We start from the raw sequence: 18,097 nt of genomic DNA, 5'->3' as shown, positions 1-18,097 counted from the left end.
ATTTCACGGTAAGGTCTACACTTAACCTTTCTTAGACTGCACTCTTGGTTGAGGGCTTGTAAGTCAGCATTTCACGGTAAGGTCTACACTTAACCTTTCTTAAACTGCACTCTTGGTTGAGGGCTTGTAAGTCAGCATTTCACGGTAAGGTCTACACTTAACCTTTCTTAAACTGCACTCTTGGTTGAGGGCTTATAAATCAGCATTTCACGGTAAGGTCTACACTTAACCTTTCTTAAACTGCACTCTTGGTTGAGGGCTTATAAATCAGCATTTCACGGTAAGGTCTACACTTAACCTTTCTTAAACTGCACTCTTGGTTGAGGGCTTATTAGTCAGCATTTCACGGTAAGGTCTACACTTGTATTTTTGCCACATGTGACAAATAATGTTTGAATTGATTTGACTTGATTAATCTAGCACTGAAAGCATAAACTACAGCCAGCTTGCACAGCAGTACATACAATTAGTAGTTGACTCAAAGAGAGAGAAAGACTAAAGTTGAACATTGAAGGAGAAGTGAGAGAGAGAGAGAGAGAGAGAGAGAGAGAGAGAGAGAGAGAGAGAGAGAGAGAGAGAGAGAGGGAGAGATAGAGAGAGAGAGAGAGAGAGAGAGAGAAAGACTAAAGTTGAACAGTTTTGAACAAATCTGTTTTTTCAAAATTGAAGGAGAAGTGTGAGAGAGAGAGAGAGAGAGAGAGAGAGAGAGAGAGAGAGAGAAAGACTAAAGTTGAACAGTTTTGAACAAATCTGTTTTTTCAAAATTGAAGGAGAAGTGAGAGAGAGAGAGAGAGAGAGAGAGAGAGAGAGAGAGAGAGAGAGAGAGAGAGAGAGAGAGAGAGAGAGAGGGAGAGAGAGAGAGAGAGAGAGAGAGAGAGAGAGAGAGAGAGAGAGAGAGAGAGAGAGAGAAGAGAGAGAGAGAGAGAGAGAGAGATAGCTTACTTAAACACCCGGCTCAAACAGGAAGGATGCTATATAATCTAGCTGGCTACTGCCATCCAACCCTTGAACTCTTTCAAGTCAAGATAAACTTTTGTTTTTTGTTAATTTATTGCCACCGAGGCCTGCCGGTGTAACTGCTAAACTGCTTGCTAACTGTACACTGTACTCCATGATTGTACACCAGTTGGATTACTAACTCATTAGTTCTAGTTGCTATGTTGATGTTGACTTGACGTTAGATAACTCTAGGGAGTTTTTCCTAGCCACTGTGCTTCTACACCTGCATTGCTTGCTGTTTGGGGTTTTAGGCTGGGTTTCTGTACAGCACTTTGATATATCAGCTGATGTACGAAGGGCTATATAAATACATTTGATTTGATTTGAGATAAAACCTCTTAAAGGATCAGACCCTTTTTTTATAAATTCTCGCTTAAAATGACATACCCAAATCTAAGGGTCAGGACCTGAAGCAAGGATATGCATATTATTTATATCATATGAAAGGAAACACTTTGAAGTTTGTGGAAATGTGAAAGGAATGTAGGAGAATATAACACATTAGATCTGGTAAAAGATAATACAAAGAAAAAAACTGATGTTTTCTATTTGTTTGTTGTTCCATCATCTTTGAAATGCAAGACAAAGGCCAGACAGAGCAGGGGTTCAAACTGTAGAACTCCATTTCTACATTTGAATATAAAAATGGATTTTATCAAAAAAAACGATGCTACGTTTTATCTCTGGGACCCTCAGGATGATAAATCAGTGCAAGACTACTGAATGTAAGTACTGTCACTACTGAATGTAAGTACTGTCACTGCTCTCCCTCTCTGGCGCTCGAGGGCTTCCACGCCTTAGCTGGCTCGAGAGGTTGTCTTGCCTCGGTGGGCTCGGCAGGCACCCAACCCACATCATTCTTCATCCGGCCCATCAGGCTCCCACGCCTCAGATGGTTCGTCAGACTCCCGCGCCTTAGCGGGATTGTCGGGCTTTCACGCCACAGCCGGATCGTCAGGATCCCATGCCTGAGCCAGTTCTCCAGGATCCCACACCTCTGCCGGCCCATCAGGCTCCCACGCCTCAGCTGGTTTGCCAGACTCCCGCGCCTGAGCCAGTTCTCCAGGATCCCACACCTCTGCCGGTTCATCAGGCTTCTACGCCCCCAGCCGGCTTGTCCAGTGCCCATGCCTCGGCCGGCCTGTCGGGCCCAAGTGGGGTGAGGGGTGGTGCCCTTAGAGGAGGGTACTGTCACACACGCTCCCGCTCACCCTCTCTGGCGCTCGAGGGCGCCAGGCTGCCCTTCGTTATGCACATGTTATGTGTTCATGTCCAGATGCTGTCCTATCCTGTTCCATGGCTGTTCCCATTAAATGTACCTGTACCTGCTTCTCGTCTTTCTCAGAGTCGATCCTTACAAGTACATTATTTACTTTCAGAGGTGAATGTATCAAACCAGTTGCCATGATACATTTTTTTGTTGTTGTTGTGCACTCTCCTCAAACATCAGCATGGTATTTTACTGTAGTAGCTACTGTAAATTGGACACTTCAGTTAGATTAAAAAGAATTTAAGCTTTCTGCCCATAAAAGACATGTCTATGTCCTGGAAAGTTGGCTGTTACTTACAACGTCATTCTAGTTACATTAGCAACAACCATCCTGGTATAGGGACCACCGATCCCATAGAGGCTAACATGGTGACACTGACGTAGGCTGTGTGTAGCGTTTAGCGGTTATGATATGAAGGTATGGCTTGAAAATATTTTTTCCCCTGGTCACAGACAGCTGATGTTTTGTGCAATGAAGTTCACAAGCAAAGGAAACGGTGAGAGGAGGTGTGAAAAGGAATTATGCAATGATCTGGCTGCTATGAAGGTGATCTGTGTTTGCGTGTGATCAAGGGTGTATTTAATTAGCCGATTCTGTTGAAAAACATTTCTTAAACAGAAGGGATCGGAACGAAACAGGGATAAACGTACCTGAATGTGTCCAATATAAACTCTTGTTTGCAGCTGTTGGATTAATGATCACATTGAGCTGGGTGAATGACAGTCTTCCAATATGTTGTAATAGAAACAAGCCCATGATCGTCTGTTCCCATTATTACATTGAAAAACAGAAGGAACATATCTGTATTTCCCCTGGACAATGTTGTTTTGTTTGTTAATGTTTCTAAAAGAAACATGTGTCTGTGTTATCAGGTGTCAGGCCTCTTGCCAGTGTGTCGTAGGGAATACCTGGCTGCTGACAGATGAAGAATAGTATGTTGTGCTTTGAGTGAGGGAGGCTATGTTACAGGACATGACTGATCAGAGTGTTGGGAGGCTATGTTACAGGACATACCTGATCAGAGTGTTGGGAGGCTATGTTACAGGACATGACTGATCAGAGTGTTGGGAGGCTATGTTACAGGACATGACTGATCAGAGTGTTGGGAGGCTATGTTACAGGACATACCTGATCAGAGTGTTGGGAGGCTATGTTACAGGACATGACTGATGAGAGTGTTGGGAGGCTATGTTACAGGACATGACTGATCAGAGTGGAGGGAGGCTATGTTACAGGACATACCTGATCAGAGTGTTGGGAGGCTATGTTACAGGACATGACTGATCAGAGTGTTGGGAGGCTATGTTACAGGACATGACTGATCAGAGTGGAGGGAGGCTATGTTACAGGACATACCTGATCAGAGTGTTGGGAGGCTATGTTACAGGACATGACTGATCAGAGTGTTGGGAGGCTATGTTACAGGACATACCTGATCAGAGTGTTGGGAGGCTATGTTACAGGACATGACTGATCAGAGTGTTGGGACGCTATGTTACAGGACATACCTGATCAGAGTGTTGGGAGGCTATGTTACAGGACATGACTGATCAGAGTGTTGGGAGGCTATGTTACAGGACATACCTGATCAGAGTGTTGGGAGGCTATGTTACAGGACATGACTGATCAGAGTGTTGGGAGGCTATGTTACAGGACATGACTGATCAGAGTGTTGGGAGGCTATGTTACAGGACATGACTGATCAGAGTGTTGGGAGGCTATGTTACAGGACATACCTGATCAGAGTCTTGGGAGGCTATGTTACAGGACATGACTGATCAGAGTGGAGGGAGGCTATGTTACAGGACATTCCTGATCAGAGTGGAAGGAGGCTATTTTACAGGACATTCCTGATCAGAGTGGAAGGAGGCTATGTTACAGGACATACCTGATCAGAGTGGAAGGAGGCTATTTTACAGGACATACCTGATCAGAGTGTTGGGAGGCTATGTTACAGGACATACCAGATCAGAGTGGAGAATATGTTACAGGACATACCTGATCAGAGTGTTGGGAGGCTATGTTACAGGACATACCAGATCAGAGTGGAAGGAGGCTATGTTACAGAACACACCTGATCAGAGTGATGGGAGGCTATGTTACAGTACGTACCTGATCAGAGTGGAGAATATGTTACAGGACATACCAGATCAGAGTGGAGAATATGTTACAGGACATACCAGATCAGAGTGGAGAATATGTTACAGGACATACCAGATCAGAGTGGAGAATATGTTACAGGACATACCAGATCAGAGTGGAGAATATGTTACAGGACATACCAGATCAGTGTTGGGAGGCTATGTTACAGGACATACCTGATCAGAGTGGAGAATATGTTACAGGACATACCAGATCAGAGTGGAGAATATGTTACAGGACATACCAGATCAGAGTGGAGAATATGTTACAGGACATACCAGATCAGAGTGGAGAATATGTTACAGGACATACCAGATCAGAGTGGAGAATATGTTACAGGACATACCAGATCAGAGTGGAGAATATGTTACAGGACATACCAGATCAGAGTGGAGAATATGTTACAGGACATACCAGATCAGTGTTGGGAGGCTATGTTACAGGACATACCTGATCAGAGTGGAGAATATGTTACAGGACATACCAGATCAGAGTGGAGAATATGTTACAGGACATACCTGATCAGAGTGGAGAATATGTTAGAGGACATACCAGATCAGAGTGGAGAATATGTTACAGGACATACCAGATCAGAGTGGAGAATATGTTACAGGACATACCAGATCAGAGTGGAGAATATGTTACAGGACATACCAGATCAGAGTGTTGGGAGGCTATGTTACAGGACATACATGATCAGAGTGGAGAATATGTTACAGGACATACCTGATCAGAGTGTTGGGAGGCTATGTTACAGGACATACATGATCAGAGTGGAGAATATGTTACAGGACATACCTGATCAGAGTGGAGAATATGTTACAGGACATACCAGATCAGAGTGGAGAATATGTTACAGGACATACCTGATCAGAGTGGAGAATATGTTACAGGACATACCAGATCAGAGTGTTGGGAGGCTATGTTACAGGACATACATGATCAGAGTGGAGAATATGTTACAGGACATACCTGATCAGAGTGGAGAATATGTTACAGGACATACCAGATCAGAGTGGAGAATATGTTAAAGGACATACCAGATCAGAGTGGAGAATATGTTACAGGACATACCAGATCAGTGTTGGGAGGCTATGTTACAGGACATACGAGATCAGTGTTGGGAGGCTATGTTACAGGACATACCAGATCAGAGTGTTGGGAGGCTATGTTACAGGACATACCTGATCAGAGTGGAAGGAGGCTATTTTACAGGACATACCTGATCAGAGTGGAGGGAGGCTATTTTACAAGACATTCCTGATCAGAGTGGAGGGAGGCTATGCTACAGAACATGACTGATCAGAGTCGAGGGAGGCTATGTTACAGGACATTCCTGATCAGAGTGGAGGGAGGCTATGTTACAGGACATGACTGATCAGAGTGGAGGGAGGCTATGTTATAGGACATGACTGATCAGAGTGGAGGTAGGCTATGTTACAGGACATACCTGATCAGAGTGTTGGGAGGCAATGTTACAGGACATACCTGATCAGAGTGTTGGGAGGCTATGTTACAGGACATGTCGAATCAGAATGAATACAGCAGAGCATCTATCTGTCACAGCTTTATCTTATCATGACTGACAATGACATCTTGATATCATATCTGATCGGACCTGATTCATCATGATCTTATCATAAATGACCGTGATGTCTTGATATCATGTATTTTCTGACATGACATATGACGACCACGGACATGTCTCTGTCTCGTGGCCTGGCTGTAAATGTTAATAAATACAGGTCAACATTACATGTCTGAAGATGAAAGGGACGTCCGCTGTGTTATGTTCAGTACCCATCAATATGTTATGTAGTGTATGTGTTGTGTACATCTGTATGTGTGTGTGTAGGTGTGTGTGTAGGTGTTGTGCTGTGTGTGTGTGTAGGTGTTTGACTTTTTTTTTTAAATCCATCATCACTAAAATATTTTTACTGAGCATGATGGTGTGATGTATTTGGCTGCTTGTAGGAGTTAGGAGAGCCTCAGCCTCCGGCTTGGTTTGGCTCTGCAGTTAAATCCCAGTGCAAGACCAGCCAATAGAACGAGAGAGAGAGGGGAGAGGGGGCGGGGTCAAGTGCGAGAGGGAGGCAGACTCAGCGAATGAGAGAGAGAGAGAGAGAGAGAGAGAGAGAAAGAGAGAGAGGTCTTCAGAGCGCAGTATGCCCTTGCTTCCCTCTCTAGTACAGAACTGAAAGGAGACCGGGCAGAGGAACAGAGGAACAGAGGAACATAGTAACACAGGAACACAGGAACACAGGAACACAGGAACACAGGAACACAGGAACACAGTAATAGTGGAGCTGGAAAAGAAAGAAAGAGACTGAAAGAGTACGGCATAGAAAGGACAGGGAGAGAGAGAGGAAGGGGGTAATAGAAGGGGACAGGTGTGAAGAGATAGAGAGACAGAGAGACAGAGAGACAGGCAGACTCAGAGAGACAGAGAGACAGACAGACTCAGAGAGACAGAGATAGAGAGACAGAGAGACAGACAGACAGACTCAGAGAGACAGAGAGACAGACAGACTCAGAGAGACAGAGATAGAGAGACAGACAGACTCAGAGAGACAGATAGACAGACAGACTCAGAGAGACAGAGATAGAGAGAGAAAGCGCTCGATAGTGATCTGTGCATCTTCTACTCTACTACTACTACTCTACCACCAGCAGGACCATGGAGACAGGCAGCCCCAGGAAGATCCAGTTCACCATGCCTCTCCTCGACTCACACCTGGACCCAGAGGCTGCTGAACAGGTGAGGAGGCAGTGGGGGTGATCATACAGGACCTTACACAAGCAGTTAGCTTTCCTAGGTGTTACTTACAGGATCAATGAGGTACAGTTTTACCGGTGCTATCGCAGCCAGTCTTCAATCTGAACAGACATAGGGGCAGGCTGGAAATGGGGCTAGGCTAGTGGGTCGTAGGCAGTTATGGCACAGGACGACATGGTCTCTCAATAGTGTCCGTTCTGAGAGCATTCGGTGGGTCGGGATCAATTAGTTATGACACGGGGAGGTTGTAGCCCTTACAGAGCAGAGTGTGAATCTCAATAGTTGGCGTGACTATTAAATTGGTTATTTGCATCGACTCCTCCTTCCGTTTCATTAAATTATTATAATCTTTTCATGCTGCTGCTACTCACTGTTTATAATCTATGCATAGTCACTTTACCCCTACCTACATGTACATATTACCTCAATTACCTGTACCTGTACCCCCACACATTGTCTTTGTACCGGTACCCCTGTATATAGAGTTGTTATTGTCATTTTATTGTCTTATTTTACAAATGTTTTAACTTTAGTTAGTAAATATTATTTTTACTCTTATTTTTCTTAAAGCTACATTTCTGGTAAACGGTTTGTAAGTAAGCATTCTGCTGTAAGGTCTACAACTGTTGTATTCGGCACAGGTGACAAATAACATATTATTTGATTTAAAGCTCAATGTTAAATTAAAATCTCCTTACCCTCATATGTAAACCAACACGACACCAATGTCGATGTACACAACACTTTCGTCCTGATCTGTCCAGCCGTTACCAAGTACCACTGGATTGTTTACAGGGCCGTCAGTATAAGGGGTCATCAGACTATTTTTTTTACCCAAACCTACGTAACTCAAAATCTAGTCATCGGATAAAATCATGGATACAGCGTCCAAAAGGTGAACGTTAGACTTACAGAACCAGTCTAAAGTTTGGACACACCTACTCATTCAAGGGGTTTTCTTAATTTTTTACTATTTTTTACTATTTTCAACATTGTAGAAGAATAGTGAAGACATCAAAACTATGAAATAACACATATGGAATCATGTAGTAACCAAATGAAACATACGGAATCATGTACACGTAGTAACAAAAAAAGTGTTAAGCAAATCTAAATATATTTTATATTTGAGATTCTTCAAAGTAGCCACCCTTTGCCTTGATGACAGCTTTGAACACTCTTGGCATTCTCTCAACCAGCTTCATGAGATATTCACCTGGAAATGCATTTCAAATTAGCAAGTGTGCCTTGTTAAAAGTTAATTTGTGAAATTTATTTCCGTCTTAATGCCAGTCAGTTGTGTTGTTTTATTTATTTATTTATTTCACCTTTATTTAACCAGGTAGGCAAGTTGAGAACACCTTTATTTAACCAGGTAGGCAAGTTGAGAACACCTTTATTTAACTAGGTAGGCAAGTTGAGAACACCTTTATTTAACCAGGTAGGCCAGTTGAGAACACCTTTATTTAACCAGGTAGGCAAGTTGAGAACAAGTTATCATTTACAATTGCGACCTGGCCAAGATAAAGCAAAGCAGTTCGAGATAAGGTAGGGGTGGTATACAGAAGATGCCCTATTTGGTAAAAGACCAAGTCCATGTTATGGCGAGAACAGCTCCAATAAACAAATAGAAACATTACTTTAAGACATGAAGGTCAGTAAATGCAGAACATTTCAAGAACTTTCTTCAAGTGCAGTAGTAAAAACAATCAAGCGCTATGATGAAACTGGCTCTCATGAGGACCGCCACAGGAAAGGAATACCCAGAGTTATCTCTGCTGCAGAGGATAAGTTCATTAGAGTTACCAGCCTCAGAAATTGCAGAGTTCTAATAACAGACACATCTCAACATCAACTGTTCAGAGGAGAATGTGTGAATCAGTTCTTCATGGTCGAATTGCTGCAAAGAAACCACTTCTAAAGGACACCAATAATAAGAAGAGACTTGCTTGGGCCAAGAAACATGAGCAATGGACATTAGACCGGTGGAAATCTGTCCTTTGGTCTGATGAGTCCAAGTTTAAGATTTTTGGTTCCAACCTCCATGTCTTTGTGAGATGCAGAGTAGGTGAACGGATGATCTCCGCATGTTTAGTTCCCACCATTAAGCATGGAGGAGGAGGTGCTTTGCTGGTGACACTGTCAGTGATTTATTTAGAATTCAAGGCACACTTAACCAGCATGGCTACCACAGCATTCTGCAGCGATACGCCAACCCATCTGGTTTGCGCTTAGTGGGACTATCATTTGTTTTTCAACAGGACAATGACCCCACACACCTCCAGGCTGTGTAAGGGCTATTTGATCAAGAAGGATAGTGATGGAGTGCTGCATCAGATGACCTGGCCTCCACAATCACCCGACCTCAACCCAATTGAGATGGTTTGGGATGAGTTGGACAGCAGAGTGAAGGAAAAGCAGCCACCAATTGCTCAGCATATGTGGGATCTGACTGTTGGATCAAGACTGTTGGAAAAGCATTCCAGGTGAAGCTGGTTGAGACAATGCCTAGCGTGTGCAAAGCTGTCATCAAGACAAATGGTGGCTACTTTGATGAATCTCAAACATAAAATACATTTTGATTTGTTTAACACTTTTTTTGTTACTACGTGTACATGATTCCGTATGTGTTATTTCATTGTTTTTACAATGTAGAAAATAGGAGAAATAAAGAAAAACCCTTGAATGAGTAGGTGTGTCCAAATATTTGACTGGTACTGTATATACAGTGCCTTGCAAAAGTATTCGGCCCCCTTGAACTTTGCGACCTTTTGCCACATTTCAGGCTTCAAACATAAAGATATAAAACTGTATTTTTTTGTGTAGAATCAACAACAAGTGGGACACAATCATGAAGTGGAACGACATTTATTGGATATTTCAAACTTTTTTAACAAATCAAAAACTGAAAAATTGGGCGTGCAAAATTATTCAGCCCCTTTAATTTCAGTGCAGCAAACTCTCTCCAGAAGTTCAGTGAGGATCTCTGAATGATCCAATGTTGACCTAAATGACTAATGATGATAAATACAATCCACCTGTGTGTAATCAAGTCTCCGTATAAATGCACCTGCACTGTGATAGTCTCAGAGGTCTGTTAAAAGCGCAGAGAGCATCAGGAAGAACAAGGAACACACCAGGCAGGTCCGAGATACTGTTGTGAAGAAGTTTAAAGCCGGATTTGGATACAAAAGATTTCCCAAGCTTTAAACATCCCAAGGAGCACTGTGCAAGCGATAATATTGAAATGGAAGGAGTATCAGACCACTGCAAATCTACCAAGACCTGGCCGTCCCTCTAAACTTTCAGCTCATACAAGGAGAAGACTGATCATAGATGCAGCCAAGAGGCCCATGATCACTCTGGATGAACTGCAGAGATCTACAGCTGAGGTGGGAGACTCTGTCCATAGGACATCAATCAGTCGTATATTGCACAAATCTGGCCTTTATGGAAGAGTGGCAAGAAGAAAGCCATTTCTTAAAGATATCCATAAAAAATGTTGTTTAAAGTTTGCCACAAGCCACCTGGGAGACACACCAAACATGTGGAAGAAGGTGCTGTGGTCAGATGAAACCAAAATTGAACTTTTTGGCAACAATGCAAAACGTTATGTTTGGCGTAAAAGCAACACAGCTCATCACCTTGAACACACCATCCCCACTGTCAAACATGGTGGTGGCAGCATCATGGTTTGGGCCTGCTTTTCTTCAGCAGGGACAGGGAAGATGGTTAAAATTGATGGGAAGATGGATGGAGCCAAATACAGGACCATTCTGGAAGAAAACCTGATGGAGTCTGCAAAAGACCTGAGACTGGGACGGAGATTTGTCTTCCAACAAGACAATGATCCAAAACATAAAGCAAAATCTACAATGGAATGGTTCAAAAATAAACATATCCAGGTGTTAGAATGGCCAAGTCAAAGTCCAGACCTGAATCCAATCGAGAATCTGTGGAAAGAACTGAAAACTGCTGTTCACAAATGCTCTCCATCCAACCTCACTGAGCTTGAGCTGTTTTGCAAGGAGGAATGGGAAAAAATGTCAGTCTCTCGATGTGCAAAACTGATAGAGACATACCCCAAGCGACTTACAGCTGTAATCGCAGCAAAAGGTGGCGCTACAAAGTATTATAGTATTAAAGTATTTTTGATTTGTTAAAAAAGTTTGAAATATCCAATAAATGTCGTTCCACTTCATGATTGTGTCCCACTTGTTGTTGATTCTTCACAAAAAAATACAGTTTTATATATTTATGTTTGAAGCCTGAAATGTGGCAAAAGGTCGCAAAGTTCAAGGGGGCCGAATACTTTCGCAAGGCACTGTATATAAATATATACAATGAGGCTGTATGTATTTTTAGATGTAGGCCTATTTATTGTGCATGTGTGTTATTGAATACAAATACACACAACACATAACAGAGGTAATGAACTGTCCGTTGTTCAGCACAGCAATTGATAAAACAGGACCATGTTTGAAAAAACAAGTGGTTCAGAGCTTATGTCAATATTACACAGGTGAGCTGATATCATTCTGTCACAGCTTCCCGTGTTGATAGGGGGTATTGTAATTAGTCATTCTGTGCCAGTTTAATTTCATTTCCATTGAAAGCTCTGTTAGTTACCATACGGAAAACACACTGTTGTTAGCTCCACCTATGCTACTAATTGTCATATCAAGATATCGTATTGCTGCATGTGCTCCTAAGCATAGGGGTACTTATAATAGTAATCTTGTGCACATTTACCTGAATTCTGTTATTATTTCTGCCAGTTTGTGTGCAATCAGGAAGCCCATTGTGGCTCATCCAATTCTATTAACAATTATGTCCCCATCTATCCACCATGGACACTCCTGCTGTTGTCACATCTTGCTCGGGCTCGGACTGTTCCATATACATGTGCAAAGCCTGATGTTTAACATTTCTGGATGTATGGGTGCATGTTACTAGCCCAGACGTTACGGTCATCTCAGAGACCTGGCTGAATAATTTGATTATGGATAAGGACGTTGCCGTTTTAGATGTGATGGACTTCTGTTATGGCATATTGCTCTCTTAGCATCTCTGTCCCCAAAAATGTGTGAGATGTTGGCTGTAAAAGTGGCCATAAGCTAGAATGTGCATATATTTATTACTGAAGTCTACAGCCTCCCAGCCGCTTCGCGGAGGCTGTTGGTACTATTTCTGATGATTTAAAACCCTTTCTGGTATCTAAACTGGTTGTGTTAGGAGATGTTGATTGGCTTCCTGACTAACCGTCCCCATAAGTATTTGGCTACTGGTGATTTTGCTAATTATATCAGCAACCACTGGCCTATTGATTGTCTCAGAGATACCAAATTGAAAAACTCTGACCATCGTATAATTGTGAAGATAAAATAAATTCTTGCCCCAGGCGTTCCTGCATGATCGTTATTATTGAGAGCGTTTTTTCTACTAGACCCTGTTTTGACACTCACAATTTTCTCATCCATTTGTTATCTCTCTGGCTGAGCAACTCTGAGTTAAAAAACTAGACTAATCCATGGTACTCTCCTGTACTCTCAGACATCTTCTTCATAAGAAATCAACAAAATATTACGCTTAAACTCAAATGCAATAACTGAAAAAAACGTTATTTTTGAAAGAACGTTTTAAAAATTGTATAATCCTTGTAAATTATATCATAAATGGGACTAGTGGAGTTATGTCACACATGGAACTAACAGAAATATATGAAAATGTCTGCTCTAACCAAAATTACAACCAAGTAATTGCAGCATTACTGTAAAAATGGAGGAGAAAAGTGGAAAGGGGAGAAGGTAAGGAACTTGTCAGCCCTACATTAAAGTCCAAAACTGATTAAAGAAAATTGTGATAAATAAAAAAGTATACCCTTTTCACTTAAGGACCTTATAAGTCGTAAAATAGTTGGGAAGAGATTTTTGATGTACCAATTCCATGGCACATGGTTTATGAACTGATACACAAAATGACGGTTGATTCCAAACATAGAGTTTTTCTTTTTAAATGATTATACAAAATTCTTGCAACCAATAGAATATTATGTATATATGGGGATACTCCCATCGCAGCTCTGCAAATCTTGATGCAAAGAGACAGAATCATTAGATCATTTGTTTTGGTACTGTCCACATGTACAGTAGCATGTTTTTGGTAGCAGGTTCAGGTTTGGCTGAAGAATTGTAACATTTACTGTCCTCTGGGTGATTTGAAAAGTCAATCGATCAATAATATAATGCATCATAATATAAGAGCAAAAAATTTGATTTACAATCTGATTTACAATCTGTAAGAATAGAAAAGTTCAGAACTTTTGTGAAACATCACAGCACAGTTGAAAAATATATGGCAAATAAAACTAGCTAAAGGGAGGGACTAAAAACAACAAGTTAACCAATGTAAAATATACGGTGTCCGTAAAATGTATATGGTATGTAAACGCTGGAAGTAGAAGCCTAAGTGTTGTTTTCCCACCCCTTTACAGGCTCCCTTGTCTTGCAAAAATCCTAGAATCATTTGTCAACAAACAGCTACGTTATGATCTATCAGTAAACGGTGTTCTTAATATTAACCAATCCGGATTCAGACCTAAACATGGTACCACTATGGCTACCGTGCATGTTGTAAATAATATTGCAAATGCCTTAGATGATAGAATGAATTGTGCTTCCATGTTTGTAGACTTCCATGTTTGTAGACTTGTTTCATAATTATCTCAATGACAGAACTCAAGGTAGATGATGAAGGTAGATGATGTCAAAAAATATATACACATATTCATGTGTATGCAGATACAGTGTTGTATTCCACAGATACAGTGTTGTATTCCACAGATACAGTGTTGTATTCCATTGATACAGTGTTGTATTCTACAGATACAGTGTTGTATTCCGCAGATACAGTGTTGTATTCCTCAGATACAGTGTTGTATTCCACAGATACAGTGTTGTATTCTACAGATACAGTGTTGCATTCCACAGATACAGTGTTGTATTCCGCAGACACAGTGTTGCATTCCACAGATACAGTGTTGTATTCCGCAGACACAGTGTTGTATTCCGCAGACACAGTGTTGTATTCCGCAGATACAGTGTTGTATTGCACAGATACAGTGTTGTATTCCACAGATACAGTGTTGTATTCCACAGATACAGTGTTGTATTCCATTGCTCCATCAGTTGACCAAGCCTTTTCAAATTGGAAGACAGATTTTCTATCACTATTGACTCTAAAGTCAGTACTGAATGTAAATAAAACTAAATGCTCTTTCTAGGTCCCATAACCCAGATTTAAATAAGTTTGTAATGACAAGTTTGAACAGTACACAAATTGAGTGAGTTCCTTCCTACAAATATGTAGGAAGGAATGTTTTTTGTTTTTAGTAGATTAATTAAAAACCTCTTGAAGCTAGGGGGCACTATTTTTATTTTTGGAAAAATAACGTCCCAAAGTAAACTGCCTATTTCTCAGGACCAGATGCTAGAATATGCATATAATTGACAGGATAGAAAACACTCTAAAGTTTCCAAAACTGTAAAAATATTGTCTGCGAGTATAACAGAACTGATATTGCAGGCGAAATCCTGAGAAAAATCCAATCAGGAAGTGACCCTTATTTTGAAACCCCTGTCTTTCTATGCATCCCTATTGCCCATTGAAAGAGATATCAACCAGATTCCTTTTTCTACGTCTTCCCTAAGGTGTCTACAGCCTTTAGACGTAGTTTCACGCCTTTATGTTGAAGAATGGGCGTAAACGAACACATTGCGTAAGTGGCCAGCTGATGGCTCTGAGTGATTCTTGCGTAAAAGAGAGAGGTAGCCATTTTTCCTCCCGGTCCTACTGAAAAGCCAACTGTCCCGGTTGATATATTATTGAATAGATATTTGAAAAACACCTTGAGGATTGATTATAAACAACGTTTACCATGTTTCTGTCGATATTATGGAGCTAATTTGGAATAGTTTTGGCCGTTTTCGTGACTGCAATTTCTCAGCCAAACGTGAAGAACAAACGGAGCTATTTCGCCTACAAAAATAAACTTTTGGGAAAAAAGGAACATTGGCTATCTAACTGGGAGTCTCGTGAGTGAAAACATCCGAAGCTCATCAAAGGTAAACAATTTAATTTGATTGCTTTTCTGATTTCCGTGACCACGTTACCTGCTGCTAGCTGGACAAAATGCTATGCTAGGCTATCGCTAAACTTACACAAATGCTTGTCTAGCTTTGGCTGTAAAGTATATTTAGAAAATCTGAGATGACAGGGTGATTAACAAAAGGCTAAGCTGTGTCTCAATATATTTCACTTGTGATTTTCATGAATAGCAATATTTTCTAGGAATATTTATGTCAGTTGCGTTATACTAATTAGTGTCAGTCGATGATTACGCTCCCGGACTCGGGATGGGGAGTTACTAGAGGTTAAATAGGAGTGTTGGGATAGATTCATAATACTGTTATAAATCATTAAGGTTATGGTCATGGGAGGGGACTCTTCATTTGTCTAATCGTCATTTGACATTTGACTTTTTGACAATTCTGGTTCACTGCCCTTCTACCCGTGATTTATTTGTATGTAACTTTAGGTTAAGTGTGTGTGTGTGTGCGTGTGTGTGTGTGTGTATGTGTGTGTGTGTATGTGTGTGTGTATGTGTGTGTGTGTGTGTGTGTGTGCGTGTGTGTGTGTGTGTGTGTGTGTGTGTGTGTGTGTGTGTGTGTATGTATGTGTATGTGTGTGTGTGTGTGTGTGTGTGTGTGTGTGTGTGTGTGTGTGTCTGTGTGTGTGTGTGTGTGTGTGTGTGTGAGGAGGCGTGATGAGAGAGAGGTGTTGCTCAGGGATCACAGTGGGGTCAGCCTCTGGCTATAGCTCTGTCTGATGTACTGAGAGTCAGGAGGAAGTGAACCATGGATCGCACTGTCATCTTGTTACGACATCAATAGGAACTAATTATTGAGGAGGAAGTGAACCATGAATCACACTGTCATCTTGTTACGATATCAATAGGCACTAATTACTGAGGAGGAAGTGAACCATGAATCACACTGTCCTCTTGTTACGATATCAATAGAAACGAATTACTGAGGAGGAAGTGAACCATGAATCACACTGTCATCTTGTTACGATATCAATAGAAACTAATTACTGAGGAGGAAGTGAACCATGAATCACACTGTCCTCTTGTTATGATATCAATAGGCACTAATTACTGAGGAGGAAGTGAACCATGAATCACACTGTCCTCTTGTTACGATATCAATAGGCACTAATTACTGAGGAGGAAGTGAACCATGAATCACACTGTCCTCTTGTTACGATATCAATAGGCACTAATTACTGAGGAGGAAGTGAAACATCTGTTCGAACACTCTTTGGTGCTGTATGTGTGAGGTTGTGTGTTTGTGTGTGTGTGTACGCACATTCACGTGTGTGTGTTATTTTGCCCGTGCATACGTTGGTAGGCTGCTTTACTGTCCTACAGTTACCTCTACTGGAATGATATAAGTTGTGGAAATCTCCTTCTGTTAGAGTCAGACAGCTTTGAGCACTGATCCTGTAGCTCTCAGCCGCCCTGCAGAGAGGGACTTGGCTGGGTGCCACTCAGAGATGACACTCTTATGAATCCTGAGATGCTGAGAGCTGCATGGCTTTCCTGACATGGTTTAGTCAACCACAGAGCCTATCAGAGCAGAGTTGGCTGACTGGCATCACAGAGCCTATCAGAGCAGAGTGTGGTCATCACAGAGCCTATCAGAGCTGACTGACTGACATGGAGTGGTCATCATGAAGCCTATCAGAGCTGACTGATTGTGGTGGTGTGGTCATCACGGAGCCTATCAGAGCTGGCTGACTGACGTGGTGTGGGCATCACAGAGCCTATCAGAGCAGAGTGTAGGCATCACAGAGCCTATCAGAGCTGACTGACTGATATGGAGTGGTCATCATGGAGCCTATCAGAGCTGACTGATTGACGTGGTGTGGTCATCACGGAGCCTATCAGAGCTGGCTGACTGACGTGGTGTGGGCATCATAGATCCTATCAGAGCTGACTGACGTGGTGTAGGCGTCATAGATCCTATCAGAGCTGACTGATGTGGTGTGGGCGTCATAGATCCTATCAGAGCTGACTGACGTGGTTTGGGCATCACAGTTTTTCAGTGTGGGGCTGACTGACGTGGTGTGGGCATCACTGACCCTATCAGAGCAGAGTGTGGGCATCACAGAGCCTATCAGAGCTGACTGACATGGTGTGGTCATCACAAAGCCTATCAGAGCAGAGTGTGGGCATCACAGAGCCTATCAGAATAGAGCTGGCTGACTGACGTGGTGTGGGCATCATAGATTATATCAGAGCTGACTGACGTGGTTTGGGCATCATAGTATTTCAGTGTGGGGCTGACTGATGTGGTGTGGGCAATATAGATCCTATCAGAGCTGACTGACATGGTGTGGGCATCATAGATCCTATCAGAGCTGACTGACGTGGTGTGGGCATCATAGATCCTATCAGAGCTGACTGATGTGGTGTGGGCATCATAAATCCTATCAGAGCTGACTGATGTGGTGTGGGCATCATAGATCCTATCAGAGCTGACTGATGTGGTGTGGGCATCACAGTATATCAGTGTGGGGTTGACTGATGTGGTGTGGGCATCATAGATCCTATCAGAGCTGACTGATGTGGTGTGGGCATCATAGATCCTATCAGAGCTGACTGATGTGGTGTGGGCATCATAGATCCTATCAGAGCTGACTGATGTGGTGTGGGCATCATAGATCCTATCAGAGCTGACTGACGTGGTGTGGGCATCATAGTTCCTATCAGAGCTGACTGACGTGGTGTGGGCATCATAGATTCTATCAGAGCTGACTGATGTGGTGTGGGCGTCATAGATCCTAT

General features: G+C 42.1%; 2 protein-coding genes across 3 annotated transcripts in view; one reads left to right on the top strand and one right to left on the bottom strand.

The window, feature by feature from the left end:
• LOC139413878 (biogenesis of lysosome-related organelles complex 1 subunit 1-like) overlaps positions 1-12,061 on the bottom strand; it is a 127,262-nt gene extending 115,201 nt beyond the window's left edge. Inside the window, exon 1 of the mRNA XM_071161711.1 lies at positions 12,050-12,061. The gene's annotated coding sequence lies outside the window, so the exon portion shown is untranslated. The remainder of the gene's footprint in view (positions 1-12,049) is intronic.
• LOC139413877 (protein phosphatase 1 regulatory subunit 1A-like) overlaps positions 7,011-18,097 on the top strand; it is a 61,559-nt gene continuing 50,472 nt past the window's right edge. For both annotated transcript variants that reach the window (XM_071161710.1, XM_071161709.1), the window contains exon 1: positions 7,011-7,170. In XM_071161710.1, coding sequence (XP_071017811.1) covers positions 7,090-7,170 — 81 coding nt within the window. In that variant the 5' untranslated portion in view covers positions 7,011-7,089. The remainder of the gene's footprint in view (positions 7,171-18,097) is intronic.

This window comes from Oncorhynchus clarkii, chromosome 7 (genome assembly GCF_045791955.1).
Source record: "Oncorhynchus clarkii lewisi isolate Uvic-CL-2024 chromosome 7, UVic_Ocla_1.0, whole genome shotgun sequence".
NCBI classification, from domain to species: domain Eukaryota; kingdom Metazoa; phylum Chordata; class Actinopteri; order Salmoniformes; family Salmonidae; genus Oncorhynchus; species Oncorhynchus clarkii.
Note: the sequence above shows the minus strand (reverse complement) of the source record. Positions and strands in the feature narration are given on the sequence as shown.